Here is a 16,323-nt window from a genome sequence, read left to right on the forward strand (position 1 = left end):
TTTCTCAAAATTTCTAACATTTTGCACCGTTTTACACTGTATAATGCTTTTTCCAGGTCAAGAAATTCTATAAATGTTTCTTGACTTTTCTTTGGTCCTTGTTCCATTATCAACTGCAATGTCAGAATTGCGTCTCTGCTGCTTTTACCTTTCCGTAAGCTAAACTGAGCGACATCCAACACGTCCTCAATTCTCTTTTCCATTCTTTTGTATACTATTCTTGTCAACAGCTTGGATGCATTTGCTACTACACTGAATGTACAATAATTCTCGCACTTTTCGGCTCTTGCAATCGTCAGAATTGGGTGGATGATGTTTTTTGCGAAAGTCTGACGCTATATCGCCATTCTCATACATTCCACACACCAACGTGTATAGTCGTTTAACTGGAATAAATATCGGCATTAAAAACTGATCTACATTGTCAGCACTAAATTACAATTCACAATTATGTTCCTGGCAGAGGGTTCATCGAACCACCTTCAAACTATTTCACTTCCGTTGCACTCTCGAAAAGCGCGGGGGAAAAATTAACTCTAAATGTTTCCGTGAGAGCAGAGGTTTCTCTCCCTATGTATGTCGGCACCAACAAAATACTTTCTCATTCGAAGCAGAAGGTTGATGATGGACATTTCGTGAAAAGACCTCTCCGAAACGAAAACCACCTGTGTTTTAATGATTGCCACTTCCACTTCTTTTCCTGTCTCTGGCAGTCTCGCCCATATTTTTGGTGTATCCTAAAAATAAACATCATTTAAACTGTAAATGATATAAATTTGTTTATTTGGTGGTCCACACAAAAGAGCTGCGAAAAATTGGAAAGGAATAAGAAGAACTAGGCCACGCAGAGTGGCCACGCGGTTTGAGGCGGCATGTCACGGACTGCGCGGACCCTACCACCGGAGATTCGATTCCTCCTTCGGGTATGAGTGTGTGAGTTGTTCTTAGCATAAGTTAGTTTAAGCAGTTTGTAAGTCTAGGGACCGACGATGGTTCAAATGGCTCTAAGCTCTATGTGATTTAACATCTGAGGTCATCAGTCCCCTTGACTTAGAACTAAGTAAATCTGACTAACCTAAAGACATCACACACATCAATGCCCGAGGCAGGATTCGACCCCGCGACCGTAGAAGCCGCGTGGTTCCGGGCTGAAGCGCCTAGAACCGCTCGGTCACAGCGGCCGGCAGCGACCGATGACCTCAGCAGTTTGGTCCCTTAGGAATTCACACACATTTGAACATTTGAACCGAGAACTAAATTCCAAAAAATGTACTAAGCCTAATTTAAAGTAAATGAAACGACACGATTTCACAGACTTCACTGGTCTCATAGAGGTATGATTGTATGTATATAGCTTGAAGCGGTGAGTGAAAATTTGCACCTAGGCGGGGAATCGAACCCATGTCCCCCCCCCCCCCTTTCAGGCAGAGCGTTAGCCACTAAGTCACCTTTGAACAGCGGTTCAGAAAACAGCACAGATTAACAAGGCACGCCTCCCTCCCCGATCCAAATTCTTACTCCTGCCGAGGTGCACTTTAAATTCCCCTTTACACAGGAACAGAATTTCCAAGGCTTTCCATGTTCTGGAATAGCACCTCAGCATCGAACGTAAAGGGGGATCCAATTTGAAACCCAGGTGCAGGTACTTATAGAAATGAAGCGACAAAAGTTCAGAGCCTTTTTGGTCTCATATCGATATGATTTGTATCTATGTAGACTGAAGCGGTGAGTGAAAATTTGTACCAAGTCCTCGAATCGAACCATGGTTTCATGCTTACTATGCAGGAGTGTCGGCCACTAAGACAGCTCGACACAGCGGTTCGCACAACTGCACGGATTACCCTGAAGTACCTCCCTCCTCGATACAATCGTCACTGCATCCCCAGTCTACTTTAAATTCCTCTTTGCACAGTATGAGACCAGTAAAGTCTCTGAAATCGTGTCATTTCATTTGTACGAGTACCTGCACCTGGGTTTGCAGGCTGGATCCCCCATTTACGTTCGATGCTGAGGTGCTATAGTACTGGCCATTAGAAATGCTACATCAAGAAGAAATCCAGATGATATGTGGGTATTCATTGGACAAATATATTATACTAGAACTGACATTTCATTACATTTTCACGCAGTTTGGGTGCGTAGATACTGAGAAACCAGTACCCAGAACAACCAACTCTGGGCGTAATAACGACCTTGATACGCTTGGGCATTGAGTCAAACAGAGCTTGGATGGCGTGTACAGGTAAAGTTACCCATGCAGCGTCAGCACGATACCACAGTTCATCAAGAGTAATGACTGGCGTATTGTGACGAGCCAGTTGCTCGGCCACCATTGACCAGACGTTTTCAATTGGTGAGAGATCTCGAGAATGTGCTGGCCAGGGCAGCAGTCGAACATATTCAGTATCCAAAAAGGCACGTGCAGGACCTGCAACATGCGGTCGTGCATAATCCTGCTGAAATGTAGGGTTTCGCGGGGATCGAATGAAGGGTAGAGCCATGGGTCGTGACACGTCTGAAATGTAACGTCCACTGTTCAAAATGCCCTCAATGCGAACAAGAGGTGACCGAGACGTGTAACAAATGGCACCCCATACCATCACGCCGGCTGGTACGCCAGTATGGCAATGAATACACGCTTCCGATGTGCGTTCACCGCGATGTCGCCAAACACGGATGCGACTATCGTGATGCTGTAAACAGAACCTGGATTCATCCGAAATAATAACGTTTTGCCATTCGTGCACCCAGGTTCGTCGTTGAGTACACCATCGCAGGCTCTCCTGTCTGTGATGCAGCGTCAAGGGTAACCGGATCTATGGATTCCGAGCTGATAGTCCATGCTGCTGCAAACGTCGTCGAACTGTTCGTTCAGATGGTTGTTGTCTTGCAAACGTCCTCATCTGTTGACCCAGGAATCGAAACATGGCAACACAATCCGTTACAGCCATGCGGATAAGATGCCTGTCATCTCGACTGCTAGTGATACGAGGCCGTTGGGATTTAGAACGGCGTTCCGTATTACCCTCCTGAAGCCACCGATTCCATATTCTGCTAACAGTCATTGAATCACGACCAACGCGAACAGCAATGTCGCGATACGGTAAACCGCAATCGTGACAGGCTACAATCCGACCTTTATCAAAGTCGGAAACGTGATGGTACGCATTTCTCCTCCTTACACGAGGCATCACAACAACGTTTCCCCAAGCAACGCCGGTCAACTGCTGTTTGTGTATGAGAAATCGGTTGGAAACTTTCCTCATGTCAGCACGTTGCAGGTGTCGCCATCGGTTCCAACTTTGTGTGAATGCACTGAAAAGCTAATCATTTGCATGTTATTGTTGTGGTCTTCAGTCCTGAGACTGGTTTGATGCAGCTCTCCACGCTACTCTATCCTGTGCAAGCTTCTTCATCTCCCAGTACGTACTGCAGCCTACATCCTTCTGAATCTGCTTAGTATATTCATCACTTGGTTTCCCTCTACGATTTTTACCCTCCACGCTGCTCTGCAATAATAAATTGGTGATTCCTTGATGCCTCAGAACATGTCCTACCAACCGATCCCTTCTTCTAGTTTGGTTGTGCCACAAACTCCTCTTCTCCCCAGTCCTATTCAGTACCTCCTCATTAGTTATGTGATCTGTCCATCTAATCTTCACCATTCTTCTGTAGCACCACATTTCGTAAGCTTCTATTCTCTTTTTGTCCAAATTAGTTATCGTCCATGTTTCACTTCCATACATCGCCACGCTCCATACAAATACTTTCAGAACCGACTTCCTGACACTTCAATATATACTCGATGTTAACAAATTTCTCTTCTTCAGAAACGCTTTCCTTGCCATTGCCAGTCTACATTTTATATCCACTTTACTTCGGCCATTATCAGTTATTTTGCTCCCCAAATAGCAAAACTCCGTTACTACTTTAAGTGTCTCATTTCCTAATTTAATTCCCTTAGCATCATTCGACTTAAGTCGACTACATTCCATTATCCACGTTTTGCTTTTGTTGATGTTCGGTTTATATCATTTGCATATCACAGCAATTTCTTCCTGTTGCGTAAATTTCGCGTCTGTAGCACGTCATCTTCGTGGTGTAGCAATTTTAATGGCCAATAGTGTATTTCAGAACATGGAGCGCCTCGGCAATTTTGTGAGGGGGAATTTAAAGTAGACTGAGAATTTGGGTCGAGGAGGGAGTAGTGCCATGGTAACCCGTGCTGTTGATTGAACCACTGCACTAATGTGGAGTAGTGGCTAACGTACCTTCTTAGTAAGCAGGAGACCTGGGTTCGATTCCCGGCCTTGACACAAACTTTCATTCGCCGCTTCGGTGTATATACATAAACTCACGTTTTAATGTATGGAAGAATGAAGCTGCAAGCCAAGGTAACGCGCTTTGTGAGATGTGCGAAAGACTGCACTCTCTCCACTGTAAAGATATTTGTAAAGAAAGTACAAATGTAAGGTGTTGGTTAATACAAGTAAAAAAGGACAGAGTGTACCAATGAAGAACCTCTCGGCTGAACATTAACCAGAGCTTGGAAATTCAAAACAAAAGAAGAAACACGCGAAGGCCGGCAACAAATGGAACGCACTTCTGGCGTCGACAGTAGCAATGAATTCATCACTCCAACAGATTGACGATCTCCTTCACATAGATACCGGCGGCCGAAATTCAGATAAGAAGGGTTAATGGAGAACATTGTAAAAACTACTAACTTCTGGGCCTTTCACGTTTTAATTACTTTGAGTGCTTACACACACACACACACACACACACACACACACTCACACAAACACAATAAGTACATATTCACGCACACACCATATTTGACAGCGTGTACGTACGCAGAGCTGGCGGTAGGCTATGGTGATGTTGTTGAGCGTCCTGTTGCGCAGACAGGCGACGACAGCGGGGGCGGCGTAGGAGGAGTTGCAGCCGGCGAACGCCGCGACGCGCCGCGCCGCCGCCGACGCCCTGTGCCCCGCCACCAGCGACCACGGCGCATGCGCCGTGCCGCTCACCGTTATCACCTGTTGGAACAGTCCTGGAAGAGACGTCAGAGTTTAGTTCATCTCGGATTCGGGCTACGTCTTCCGTAGTTGAAAGTATATCCAGTATTCTCAAACTAAATACAGTGTTTCGTAGGATATCTCAAACAGTGTACAGTGTCGGTTTCTTCTGGGTGGCTACCATACGGCGACACTTACATCACTACCTCGCCTGTCGCGATATGTGGTGCAGGTACTTCTCATGCCACTATCTCCGGATCCCTCACCCTCCCCTCTTTTTCTGTTTCACTCACGAATAATGCGTAAAGAATGACTCGGTAGAGCACCGAATGAAATCTAATTACTCTAATTCTCTCCTTGTTATGAATATGGGAGGAAACAATATGTTGCCCGACTCGTCCAGTAACGTACACAATCGAAACTTCAATTTAAAACCTCTCAATGATGAGAAAGGCTCTCTTGTAGCATGAGAAATCTTGTAATGCTGTCGCACCGAGTAGCCGCCATGTTGACAGAACGCACCTTTATTGCTTGGATCTTTTAGAACCGTTATATAACTGCGCCCATTAAAGGAGCAACGGGGCCAGCTGCAACACTGCACAAACAGAAGAACCAGAGACATGGAGATGGAAAACGAGCCCCTGACGGACTGCCAGGAGCACCAGACCGAAGATGGAACACCCAGAAGTGGGACTGGTGGGCGCGGACCTCAGAGGGAACATCCAGAGCCGCAGTGGACGAAAAACGGAGCGGCAACGCTCCAACAGGTCGTGAAGAGCGGGCGCGGACCGCAGGGGGAGCGCTTGGTACCCCAGACCGTAGACGAAACCACCAGGAGCGGGGTTGGTGGTCACGGACCACAGAGGGAACACCTAGAACCGCAGCGGACGGAAAACGGAGCAGCAACGCTCCAGCAGGTCGCAGGGAATGGGCGCGGACCACAGAGGAAGCGCCTGCAGCCGTTGGTGGAGCGGGAAGGCCATAGGCATAAATACTGGACCAGGTCCACTCGAGGAGCAGTCTCAGGTCGCACCTGATGAAGGTTACGAGCTACGTGACCGAAATATCGTGCAAGTACGACGCTGATATCCGGCAGAACACCCGACAACCCAAGATGTCATTAGATCGCCGGGAAAGCCTGAAGAGTTACGTTATATAACTGCTATTTGGTATGACTCCCAGGAAGATGATAAATACACTACCGGCCATTAAAATTGCTACACCAAGAAGAAATGCATATGATAAACGGATGTTCATTGGACAAATATATTATACAAGAACTGACATGTGATTACATTTTCACGCAATCTGGGTGCATAGATCCTGAGAAATCAGTACCCAGAACAACAACCTCTGGCCGTAATAACGGCCTTGATACGCCTGGGCATTGAGTCAAACAGAACTTGGATGGCGTGTACATGTACAGTTGCCCATGCAGCTCCAACACGACACCACAGTTCATCAAGAGTAGTGACTGTCGTATTGTGACGAGCCAGTTGCTCGGCCGCATTGTGACGAGCCAGTTGCCCGGCCACCATTGACCAGACGTTTTCAGTTGCTGAGAGAGCTGGAGAATGTGCTGAGTCGAACATTTTCTGTATGCAGAAAGGCCCGTACAGGACCTGCTACATGCGGTCATGTATTATCCCGCAGAATTTTAGGGTTTCTCAGGGATCGAATGAAAGGCAGAGCCTCGAGTCGTAACACATCTGAAATGTAACGTCCACTGTTCAAAGTCCCGTCAATGCGAACAAGAGATGACCGAGACGTGTAACCAATGGCGCCCCATACCATCACGCCGGGTGATACGCCAGTTTGGCGATGATGAATACACACTTCCCATGTGCGTACACCGCGATGCCACTAAACACGGATGCTGTAAACAGAAACTGGATTCATCCGAAGTAATGACGTTTTGCCTTTCGTGCACACAGGTTGGTCGTTGAGTACACCATCGCAGGCGCTCCTGCCTGTCATGCAGCGTCAAGGGTAACCGCAGACATGGTCTCCGAGCTGATAGTCCATGCTGCTGCAAACGTTGTCGAACTGTTCGTGCAGGCTATTGTTGTCTTTCCAACGTCACCATCTGCTGACTCAGGGATCGAGACGTGACTACACGATCCGTTACAGCCATGCGGATAAGATGCCTGTCATCTCGACTGCTAGTGATACGAGGCCGTTGGGATCCAGCACGGCGTTCCGTATTACCCTCCTGAACATGTTGTTGTTGTGGTCCTCAGTCCTGAGACTGGTTTGATGCAGCTCTTCATGTAATCATACAATAAAGCTGCATGCCCTCGGGAAAAATTACGGCTGCAGTTTCCCCTTGCTTTCAGCCGTTCGCAGTACCACAACAGCAAAGCCGTTTTGGCTAGTGTTACAGGGCCAGATCAGTCAATCATCCAGACTGTTGCCCCTGCAACTACTGAAAAGGCTGCTGCCTCTCTTCAAGAACCATACGTTTGTCTGGCCTCTCAACAGATACCCCTCCATTGTGGTTGCACCTACGGTACGGCTATCTGTATCGTTGAGGCACGCAAGCCTCCCCACCAACAGCTAGGTCCATGGTTCATGGGGGGACCTGAACATACCGATTCCATATTATGCTAACAGTCATTGGATCTAGACCAACGCGAGCAGCAATGTTGCGATACGATAAACCGCAATCGCGATAAGCTACAATCCGACCTTTATCAAAGTCGGAAACGTGATGGTACGCATTTCTCCTCCTTACACGGGGCCTCACAACAACGTTTCGCCAGGCAACGCCGGTCAACTGCTGTTTGTGTATGAGAAATCGCTTGGAAACTTTCCTCATGCCAGCACGTTGTAGGTGTCGCCACCGGCGCCAACCTTGTGTGAATGCTCTGAAAAGCTAATCGTTTGCATATCACTGCATCTTCTTTCTGTCGGTTAAATTTCGCGTATGTAGCACATCTTCGTGGTGTAGCAATTTTAAAGGCCAGTAGTGTGTTTTCAAGTATTCAAGGACAGCATGTTGCGAAAAAAATGTTATGGCACTGGGCCACAATTGTTCGCGGCTGGTTTGGAGCACATTCTGGACAAATCAACCGAATGATTGCCTATCGAAATCTCCTGACATGAATCCCATCTGACATTAATGGGACATAATCAAAGAGGTCAGAGTGGCCGTGCTGTTAAAGGCGCTGCAGTCTGGAACCGCAAGACCGCTACGGTCGCAGGTTCGAATCCTGCCTCGGGCATGAATGTAGGTGATGTCCTTAGGTTAGTTAGGTTTAACTAGTTCTAAGTTGTAGGGGACTAATGACCTCAGCAGTTGTGTCCCATAGCGCTCAGAGCCATTTGAACCAAAGAGGTCAGATCGTGCCCAAAATCCTGCTCCGGCGACACTCTCACAATTATAGACTGCTTCAGAGCCAACATAGGGTCAACGACTTGTTGAGTCCATGCCACGACGAGTCGCAGCACTATGCAACGCAAAAGGAGGCCAGCACGAAGTTACGAGGTATATGACGATAATTGTATCTGATAATAATTGTCACTGCAAGCCACCTTATGGTGTGTAGCAGATAGTACTTCTTACATCACTTATCTCCTTCCCTCCCCCCTCTCCCCTTCCTTTCCTAGTGCATGCATGGTGCGCATGAGAACGATTGCCGGTAAAGCTCCGTATGAGATGTAATTTTCCTAGTTTTCTGATGGTGATCATCTTCCGAGACTTATGATGGGTGGTGATTTATTGCTCTCGAAATTTAAACATTAAATCTATCTCTGATGCACATCGATTCTCTTGTAACGTCTGTCATTGGGTTTGTTCAGCACATTCGTAACAATGTGGCGCGAACTAGACGAAAAAAAAATGGCTCCAAGCACTATGGGACTTAACATCTGAGGTCATCACTCCCCTAGACTTAGAACTACTTTAAACCTACCTAGAGTAAGGACATCACACACATCCATGCTCAAGGCACGATTCGAACCTGCGACTGCAGTAGCAGCGCGGTTCCGGACTGAAGCGCCTAGAACCACTCGGACACAGCGGCCGGCGCGAACTAGTCGGTAATGTCACGAAACCGCCCGGTCTTCTTTGGATGTCTCCCTTGCCCCTTATTAAACCTACTTGTCGAGGGTCCCACAATGATGAACAGTAGTCAAGTGCCGGTCGAAAGCTTTGCAAGCCATTTCTTTCGTGGATGAACTACATTTCCTTAACATTCTCTCAGTTAATACCAACCGGCAACTACTTTTCCTACTACTTGTTTCATCTGGTCATATGACTTTAGGTCGCTCAGGATTATTGTTCCTAGGCATTTTACGATTCTTACTGTCTGCAGTGATTTGTCTGTGATAGTGTAAACGAGCAGTATGGGGTCATTCCGTCTACTTATGCGCATTACTGCCAGTGCGTGCGCCTACCGTCGACCTCCTGCATTCTTTCCTGCACTTTTACACTGTCTTCTCGCGTGGAAACGTCTTTATAAACAATAGTGACGTCCACGAGTAGTTTCACGGGGCTTCCATTTTTGTCCTCTATATGATTAATATAAATTGCAAATGGTAGTGGACCCGTTGCACTGTCTTGGAGTACTCCCAAAATTACCTTTACCCCTTTCCGCTCGATTTTTTTCGCCCTGTACTGCCTCCATTAGATTTAATAAAATTATGCCACGGGTAACAAAACCGTAAAACAAATTACACACACATTATAACACTGGGCAAGTCATATTTTTCCTTTCATTCCGTGTATTTCGTCAGTTAGACCCTACAGTTCTCCAAGATGTGGTAGTTTCAGAAGCATTCACCCGGATGGAGTCCTGGTTTTCTGTAATATGTATTGCAGTAGTAATAAATTTCCCTTTACATTCCTGTTACAGCACAGTTCTTTCTGTTATTGTTTTCTTTGGGGTTAATGAAGTGTGGCTGCTATGACAGTCTCTCTGGGTTATCGAAAGTAGATGATCCATCCCTCTTTTTTCCATTTGTATTACGTACGCCTTCAACTTTGAGCCTTTAGAGGTAACACTCTATTTCTTGTGTCTCAAATCAGCTTTCTGGTTGGAAGTAACATCCAGATTTTACGGAATGAAGCCACGTTCAACGGCAGAAAAATCACATCTTATGCCACTTTATTTTAATGATAATTACACCACTCCATCTTTCGGCTAATGGTACAGTAACATCTTCAGACGTTCAAGAAAGAATAGGCAGTCTCGTCTACAATTTTGTGGCTTTTTACTTATGTAATCTGTGAAGTGTTTCACTCTCTCAGGAGCGTCATCAGACATGTGGGGGGAAAAACAAGTTTCTTCAGTACATATTTGTGAACCAAGAATCAGCTACAGTGCTACATTGTCAGTTAAATAAAGCAACTGCGAAACCACGACCTGAGTTGTGAAAAGAGCGTAACCAAAGACAAACTCACCGGGTAAAAGCACTCGAGTATCCCTGGCAGAAAGTCCCACAATCACCAGATGACAGATTAGGTGAAAAACTTGAGGCGCCCAGCATTCATTTTGCAGAACCGTTTCTGAACCTCACTTACATTAAGTCTGACAGTCATAAAACTAGGCTGCTGCGTAACGGCCCGAAATAGCAAGTTCGACTGGTGCTGAATGATAAAACAGTGACCTCTCTCCGCTGATTTGAAGCTCGCTTTTGATGAAGTCCTCACCGAAAAGAGATGTGAAACTTCAACTTAGTGCCAAAGCTAGCAGTATTATACGTAAGTTAATTAATAAATCTTTCCTCTCATTTCAACAGAAAGTCCTTAAAGCGATCCCCATAAAGCTTAATCAGGCACTACTCTGGTACTGGCAGACAAAGGGAACACTGAAGTGTTGCTCTATAGGAAGGATTATATTGAAAATATATTAAACTTTTTTATGCGGAAAATGGCATCCATGCAGTAGGAATCGATCCCATATTGGCGTACGGTGAAGTCCTTAAGGCGCAGCTTGAGGAGTGGTAATATATAATCCTTCCGAATGACCTATATAAATTGAAAGTGATGAACCCTGGAACACCTGTTCTTTGTGCACAAGTTAAAAAATGGTTCAAATGGCTCTGAGCACTATGGGAATTAACTACTGAGGTCATCAGTCCCCTAGAACTTAGAACTACTTAAACCTAACTAACCTAAGGACATCACACACATCCATGCCCGAGGCAGGATTCGAACCTGCGACCGTAGCGGTCACGCGGTCCCAAACTGACGCGCTTAGAACCGCACGGCCACACCGGCCGGCCACAAGTAAAAATTCACAAACCTGCCTTCCTGTCCACGTCATACTAAACGGAATTGGAAACCCATGATATCATGCCTCAAAGTTTTTATACGATGCGTTGAAGGTAGAGTTATGTTTACATACTCACTTTCGTTATGCAATAGGAGTTGCTCCAAAGTTGTACGTTTCCGGACGGTTGTATTCTTCTTTCACTTGATATAAAAAATCTCTATGCTAAAGTTTCCCTTATAGAAACGGTCAGCAATGTGCGGCATTCTCTGCTCAATAATCCATCTGTCATCAGTGAGGAATTTGCTGAGATATTCTCCCTTCTGGAGTTACTTGCTTCACATAACTATTTTTCATTTCATAATAATATTTACAAGCAAGCCCATGGGCTAGCTATGAGGATTTCTCTCTCAGGCTTTCTTCCAGATGTATTCACAAGAAATCTAAAACACGGGTATCTCCCCCATGTAACAGCATCGAACCATCTTAACATATCCTTTTTTTGTAGAAGCTATGTCGATCACATACTGATTGTTTTTAAAGGTCACGACGAGAATCCAGATACCCTGTTACTTGAATTTAACAGTCTTCAACCTAAACTGCTTTTTACTCATGAAGTCACGAACCAGTAAGGTGTGCTAAATTATTTATATTCATCCCTCCAACTGGTTAATAAGGTATGTTTCGATATTTATAGGAAACTTAGCACTAGTTCTTCAGTGATTCACACTACATCAGTCGACCCAAAGCAATATAAGTTTAGCTTTGTGGGTATGCGATTATTCGAATGTTTGAAGTTCTTCTCACTTGGAATCTATCGAAAAATAAATTAGTAACACAAAGCAGTGCACTTAGAACAATAGAAGGTAAAACAACATAAAATTAATATCAAAACCCTTTAAAAAATTGTCACTGCCTCCAAGCAGTAGTCAAATCACACTGAAACACTATTTTAAACAAGCAGTTAAAATCACACTAGCATAAGACTACGTCAAGGAAAGGCATAAAATGATGAATTAGCCCTATAATAATTACACGTCCCTGATGGACCCAAACATTCAAGACTCCACAAAACGATATGGCGGTACGAACATTCATTAGTGCATCCGTGTGTTCAGTGATACACAGTGTTTCTAAAACAGACTAAACGTTAAGATTAAGAAATAATACATAGCAAGCCCCATGGTTTAAGTGGTAAACTAAAATATTGACACAATCAGACGTTAACACGAATTACTACAGTCAGAAGGGCACAACAAGTTTCGTAGCGGTGAACTACAAGATAAACTGTGCCCAGAGTTTCGTGATTGAGAAACAACCAGTAAGCTGTCTCAGGTTCATCACACTTGCAACACGGAAGGCAGAAAATGTGTCTCCAACGAATGACGTAAATACAATGATATAAACTTATTACGTCAGCTGAATTCCGTGTCTAACAGCATCGGAAAGGTGGGTCAAGAATCAGGATCTCCAACAACATATTGTTGGCTAACGACCACCAAATTTCTTCACTACGCAGTTCATCCCAAAATGCGCCAAATGCAGCCGGCGCCGACCCGAACGTACGTGTTCATAGCGACATTATTCGCCGCCAAGGTTACCTCTCGTATCCACTACCTGTTACTAACTGTCCCTCACTCCGCACTTCCTCTTGGTTCATCACCTCTCTCGCGCGCCACCTCGCGACCGCATCACGAGCGCCGAAAAGATACGATCTTTGGAGGAAATCGATATGACGTAAGCCGGCACGACTAGAAATCCAAGACTGAAATTAGGAAATACATCCATAGTTCCATAGCTAGGAAGACGACCTTTAAATTGCTAGGGATAAAAATTGATGTAAATCTTACTCGCAGAGATCACGCAGCGGCAGTGTGTAAAGCTTCGAAAAATGCATTAAATAACAAGTACAGTAACTACCAGTTTTAGTCTACCACGGTCCGACATGCAAGCGTACCACAGTCCCTTATTCGCAGCAGTAGTCAGTTTCAGGGTCAGCGCTTGGGTGTATCGACTCGAGATATGGCGAGAGACATACAGTAGCTGAGCGTCGAGGAGTGAGCGGTGTGCTACTTGGAGCGCTCTGAGTCAATCCATATGAGTTATTATATGTGGTTTTCGAAATATACCCGATGGACAGCAGCATTAGGAACAAAGATGCTTCATACTGGTTTAAAAGAAGGAACTGTCGAAAATGCCCAGAAGAGAACTTGTGTTAGGTCACCGACAAATTCCATAAAAAAAAGTAGGTGGAGAACTGGTAGCGTCAATAGGACATTACTGATAAAAGCCGACGAGATTACGCTTGCTGACTTGACATACGGGAAAGCTTGGAAACCCATTATGCCCACCCCAGTCGGGGCCAGGAGCATCTTTTGACCGGTCACGTTCCTTCTCGCACACATCTTGTACGATTCAGGCTCAGGCAGAGGCATTTGCAACTGTGAAGACGAAATTACTCCAGAACACACATATTTTCACTGCACATCTTTCAATACCATTAGACAGAACATTCGGTCAGTAGTAGGTCAGCATAGGACTATAAAGGGACCCGAATAATGGCATATGATTTACGATCTTGCAAATGTAGTCACAAACAGATTGTTAGTATATCTACATCTACATGGTTACTATTCAGTTCACACATAACTGCCTGGCAGAAGGTTCATCGAACCATTTTGATACTACTTCTCTACCATTCCACTCTCGAATGGTGCGTGTGAAAAAGGAACACCTGAATCTTTCCGGTCGAGCTCTGATTTCTCTTATTTTATTATGATGATCATTTCTCACCACGTAGATGGGTGTCAACGAAATGTTTTCGCATTCGGAACAGAAAGTTCGTGATTGACACTACGTAAATAGATCTCGCCGCAAAGAAAACCGACTTTGTTTCAGTGACTGCCACCTCAACTCGCGTATCATATCAGTGACACTCCCACCCCTATTGCGCGTTAACACGAAACGGGCTGCCCTTCTTTGCACTTTTTCGATGTCCTCCGTCAATCCTACCTGGTACGGATCCCACACCGCGCAGCTTTTGTCGCATCTTCTAAGTGTTCTGCCAACAAAGCGCAGTCTCTGTTTCGCCTTCCCCACAATATCATCTATGTGGTCTTTCCAGTGTAAGTTGCTCGTAATTGTAATTACTGGGTATTTAGTCGAATTGACAGCCCTTAGATTTGTGTGATTTATAGTATACCCAAAATTTATCTGATTTCTTTTAGTACCCCTGTGGATGACCTCGCAGTTTTCTTTGTTTAGAGCCAATTGCCACTTTTCGTACCATACAGATACTCTCTCTAGATCATTTTGTAATTGGGATTGATCGTCTGATGATTTTACTAGACGGTAAATTACAGCATCATCTGCAAACAATCTAAGGGGGCTGCTCAGATTATCACCTAGATCATTTATGTAAATCAGAAACAGCAGAGGGCCTATGACACTACCTTGCGGAACACCAGATATCACCTCTGTTCTACTCGATAATTTACCGTCTGTAACTACGAACTGTGACCTCTCTGAGAAGAAATCACGAATCCAGTAACACAACTGAGACGATACTCCATATGCACGCAATTTGATTAATAGCCGCTTGTGAGGAACGGTATCGAAAGCCTTCTGGAAATCTAGGAATATGGAATCGACCTGAGATCCCTTGTCGACAGCACTCATTACTTCATGGGAATAGCTAGCTGCGTTGCACAAGATCGATGTTTTCTGAATCCGTGTTGGTTATGTATAAATAAGTCATTTTCTTGAATGTGATTTATAATGTTCGAGTACAGTATATGCTCCAAAATCTCATGGCAAATTGAGGTCAGTTGTATGGGTCTGTTATTCAATGGGTTACTCCTATTTCTTTTCTTGAATATTGCTGTGATCTGTGCTACTTTCCAGTCTTTAGGAACATACTTTTTGTCAAGTGAGCGGTTGTATATGACTGCTAAGAAAGGCGCTATTGTGTCTGTATACTCTGAAAGGAACCTGATTGGTGTGCCATCTGGACTGGAAGAATGTAAGGAAGTGTGTCTTCCCAGGGAGTCAAGTCTGCAAAGCAAGGATAAACACTCTACAATGAATGCAAGCGAAGTGGGAGAGCACGGTAGTGAAATATTACGATTGTGAAACTTATTCTTTCACAGTCCGGCGTCCGCATCTTCAGCAACACTTACACTTAAAGCTATTCAAACAACCAAGGAAGACGTGGTGTTCCGACATCTGGAGAATGTCAAACAGATTTTGGGAACTGTATATTTTTGTCGTACGTTAGTAGCAGTAAGACCCACAGCGCAGTAGACGACGGCGCTTGGGGTTGATGCCGCGTTCCTTGACTCAGGAACGCACTTGACACCGTCCCTCAGTGTCGTTTAGTGTAAGAAATTCGAGATTATCAAGTATCGTGGCAGATTTTTGACAGGATTCGAGACTACCTTGCAGATAGAACGCAACAAGACGTTCTTAACGGAACAAAATAGACAGATATAAAAGTAATTTCCGAAGTACCCCGAGGAAGTGTGATAGGGCCGTCACTGTAGAAAGTGTCGGCTGTTCGCAGATGATGCATGTGGTTGTCTGTCACAATGTAGTAACGCCAGAAGGTAGTAACGATTTGCAGAATGACCTCCGGAGAATTGATGAATGGGGCAGGCAGTGGCAGTTGACCCTTAACGTAAGTAAATGTAACATATTGTGCATACATAGGAAAAGAAATCCATTGCTTTACAGCTACACTGTTGATGACAAACCGCTGGAAACAGTATGTACCGTAAAATATCTAGGAGTAACTATCCAGAGCGACCTTAAGTGAAATGACCACATAAAACAAATAGTGGGAAAAGGAGATGACAGACTGAAAATAATAGGAAATTTAAATAATTCACTAAATAATTGGCTTATAAGCCGCTTGTTCGATCGATTCTTGAGTATTGTTCATCCATCTGGGATCCGTACTAGATTGATAGGAGAGAGAGAGAAAGAGAGAAGATCCAAATGAGAGCGCCGCATTTCGTCACGCGGTCGTTTAGCCGGCGCGAGAGCGTTACGGAAATGCTCAACAAACTCCATTGGCAGCCGTTACAAGA

At 44.9% G+C, this 16,323-nt stretch overlaps 1 protein-coding gene across 1 annotated transcript in view; it reads right to left on the bottom strand.

Annotated features, from left to right (window-relative positions):
- LOC126416610 (liver carboxylesterase 1F-like) overlaps positions 1-16,323 on the bottom strand; it is a 168,129-nt gene that overhangs the window by 60,995 nt on the left and 90,811 nt on the right. Inside the window, exon 7 of the mRNA XM_050084363.1 lies at positions 4,857-5,056. Within this exon, the coding sequence (XP_049940320.1) occupies positions 4,857-5,056 (200 nt within the window). The remainder of the gene's footprint in view (positions 1-4,856; positions 5,057-16,323) is intronic.

Source organism: Schistocerca serialis, chromosome 8, assembly GCF_023864345.2.
Source record: "Schistocerca serialis cubense isolate TAMUIC-IGC-003099 chromosome 8, iqSchSeri2.2, whole genome shotgun sequence".
Taxonomy (NCBI): domain Eukaryota; kingdom Metazoa; phylum Arthropoda; class Insecta; order Orthoptera; family Acrididae; genus Schistocerca; species Schistocerca serialis.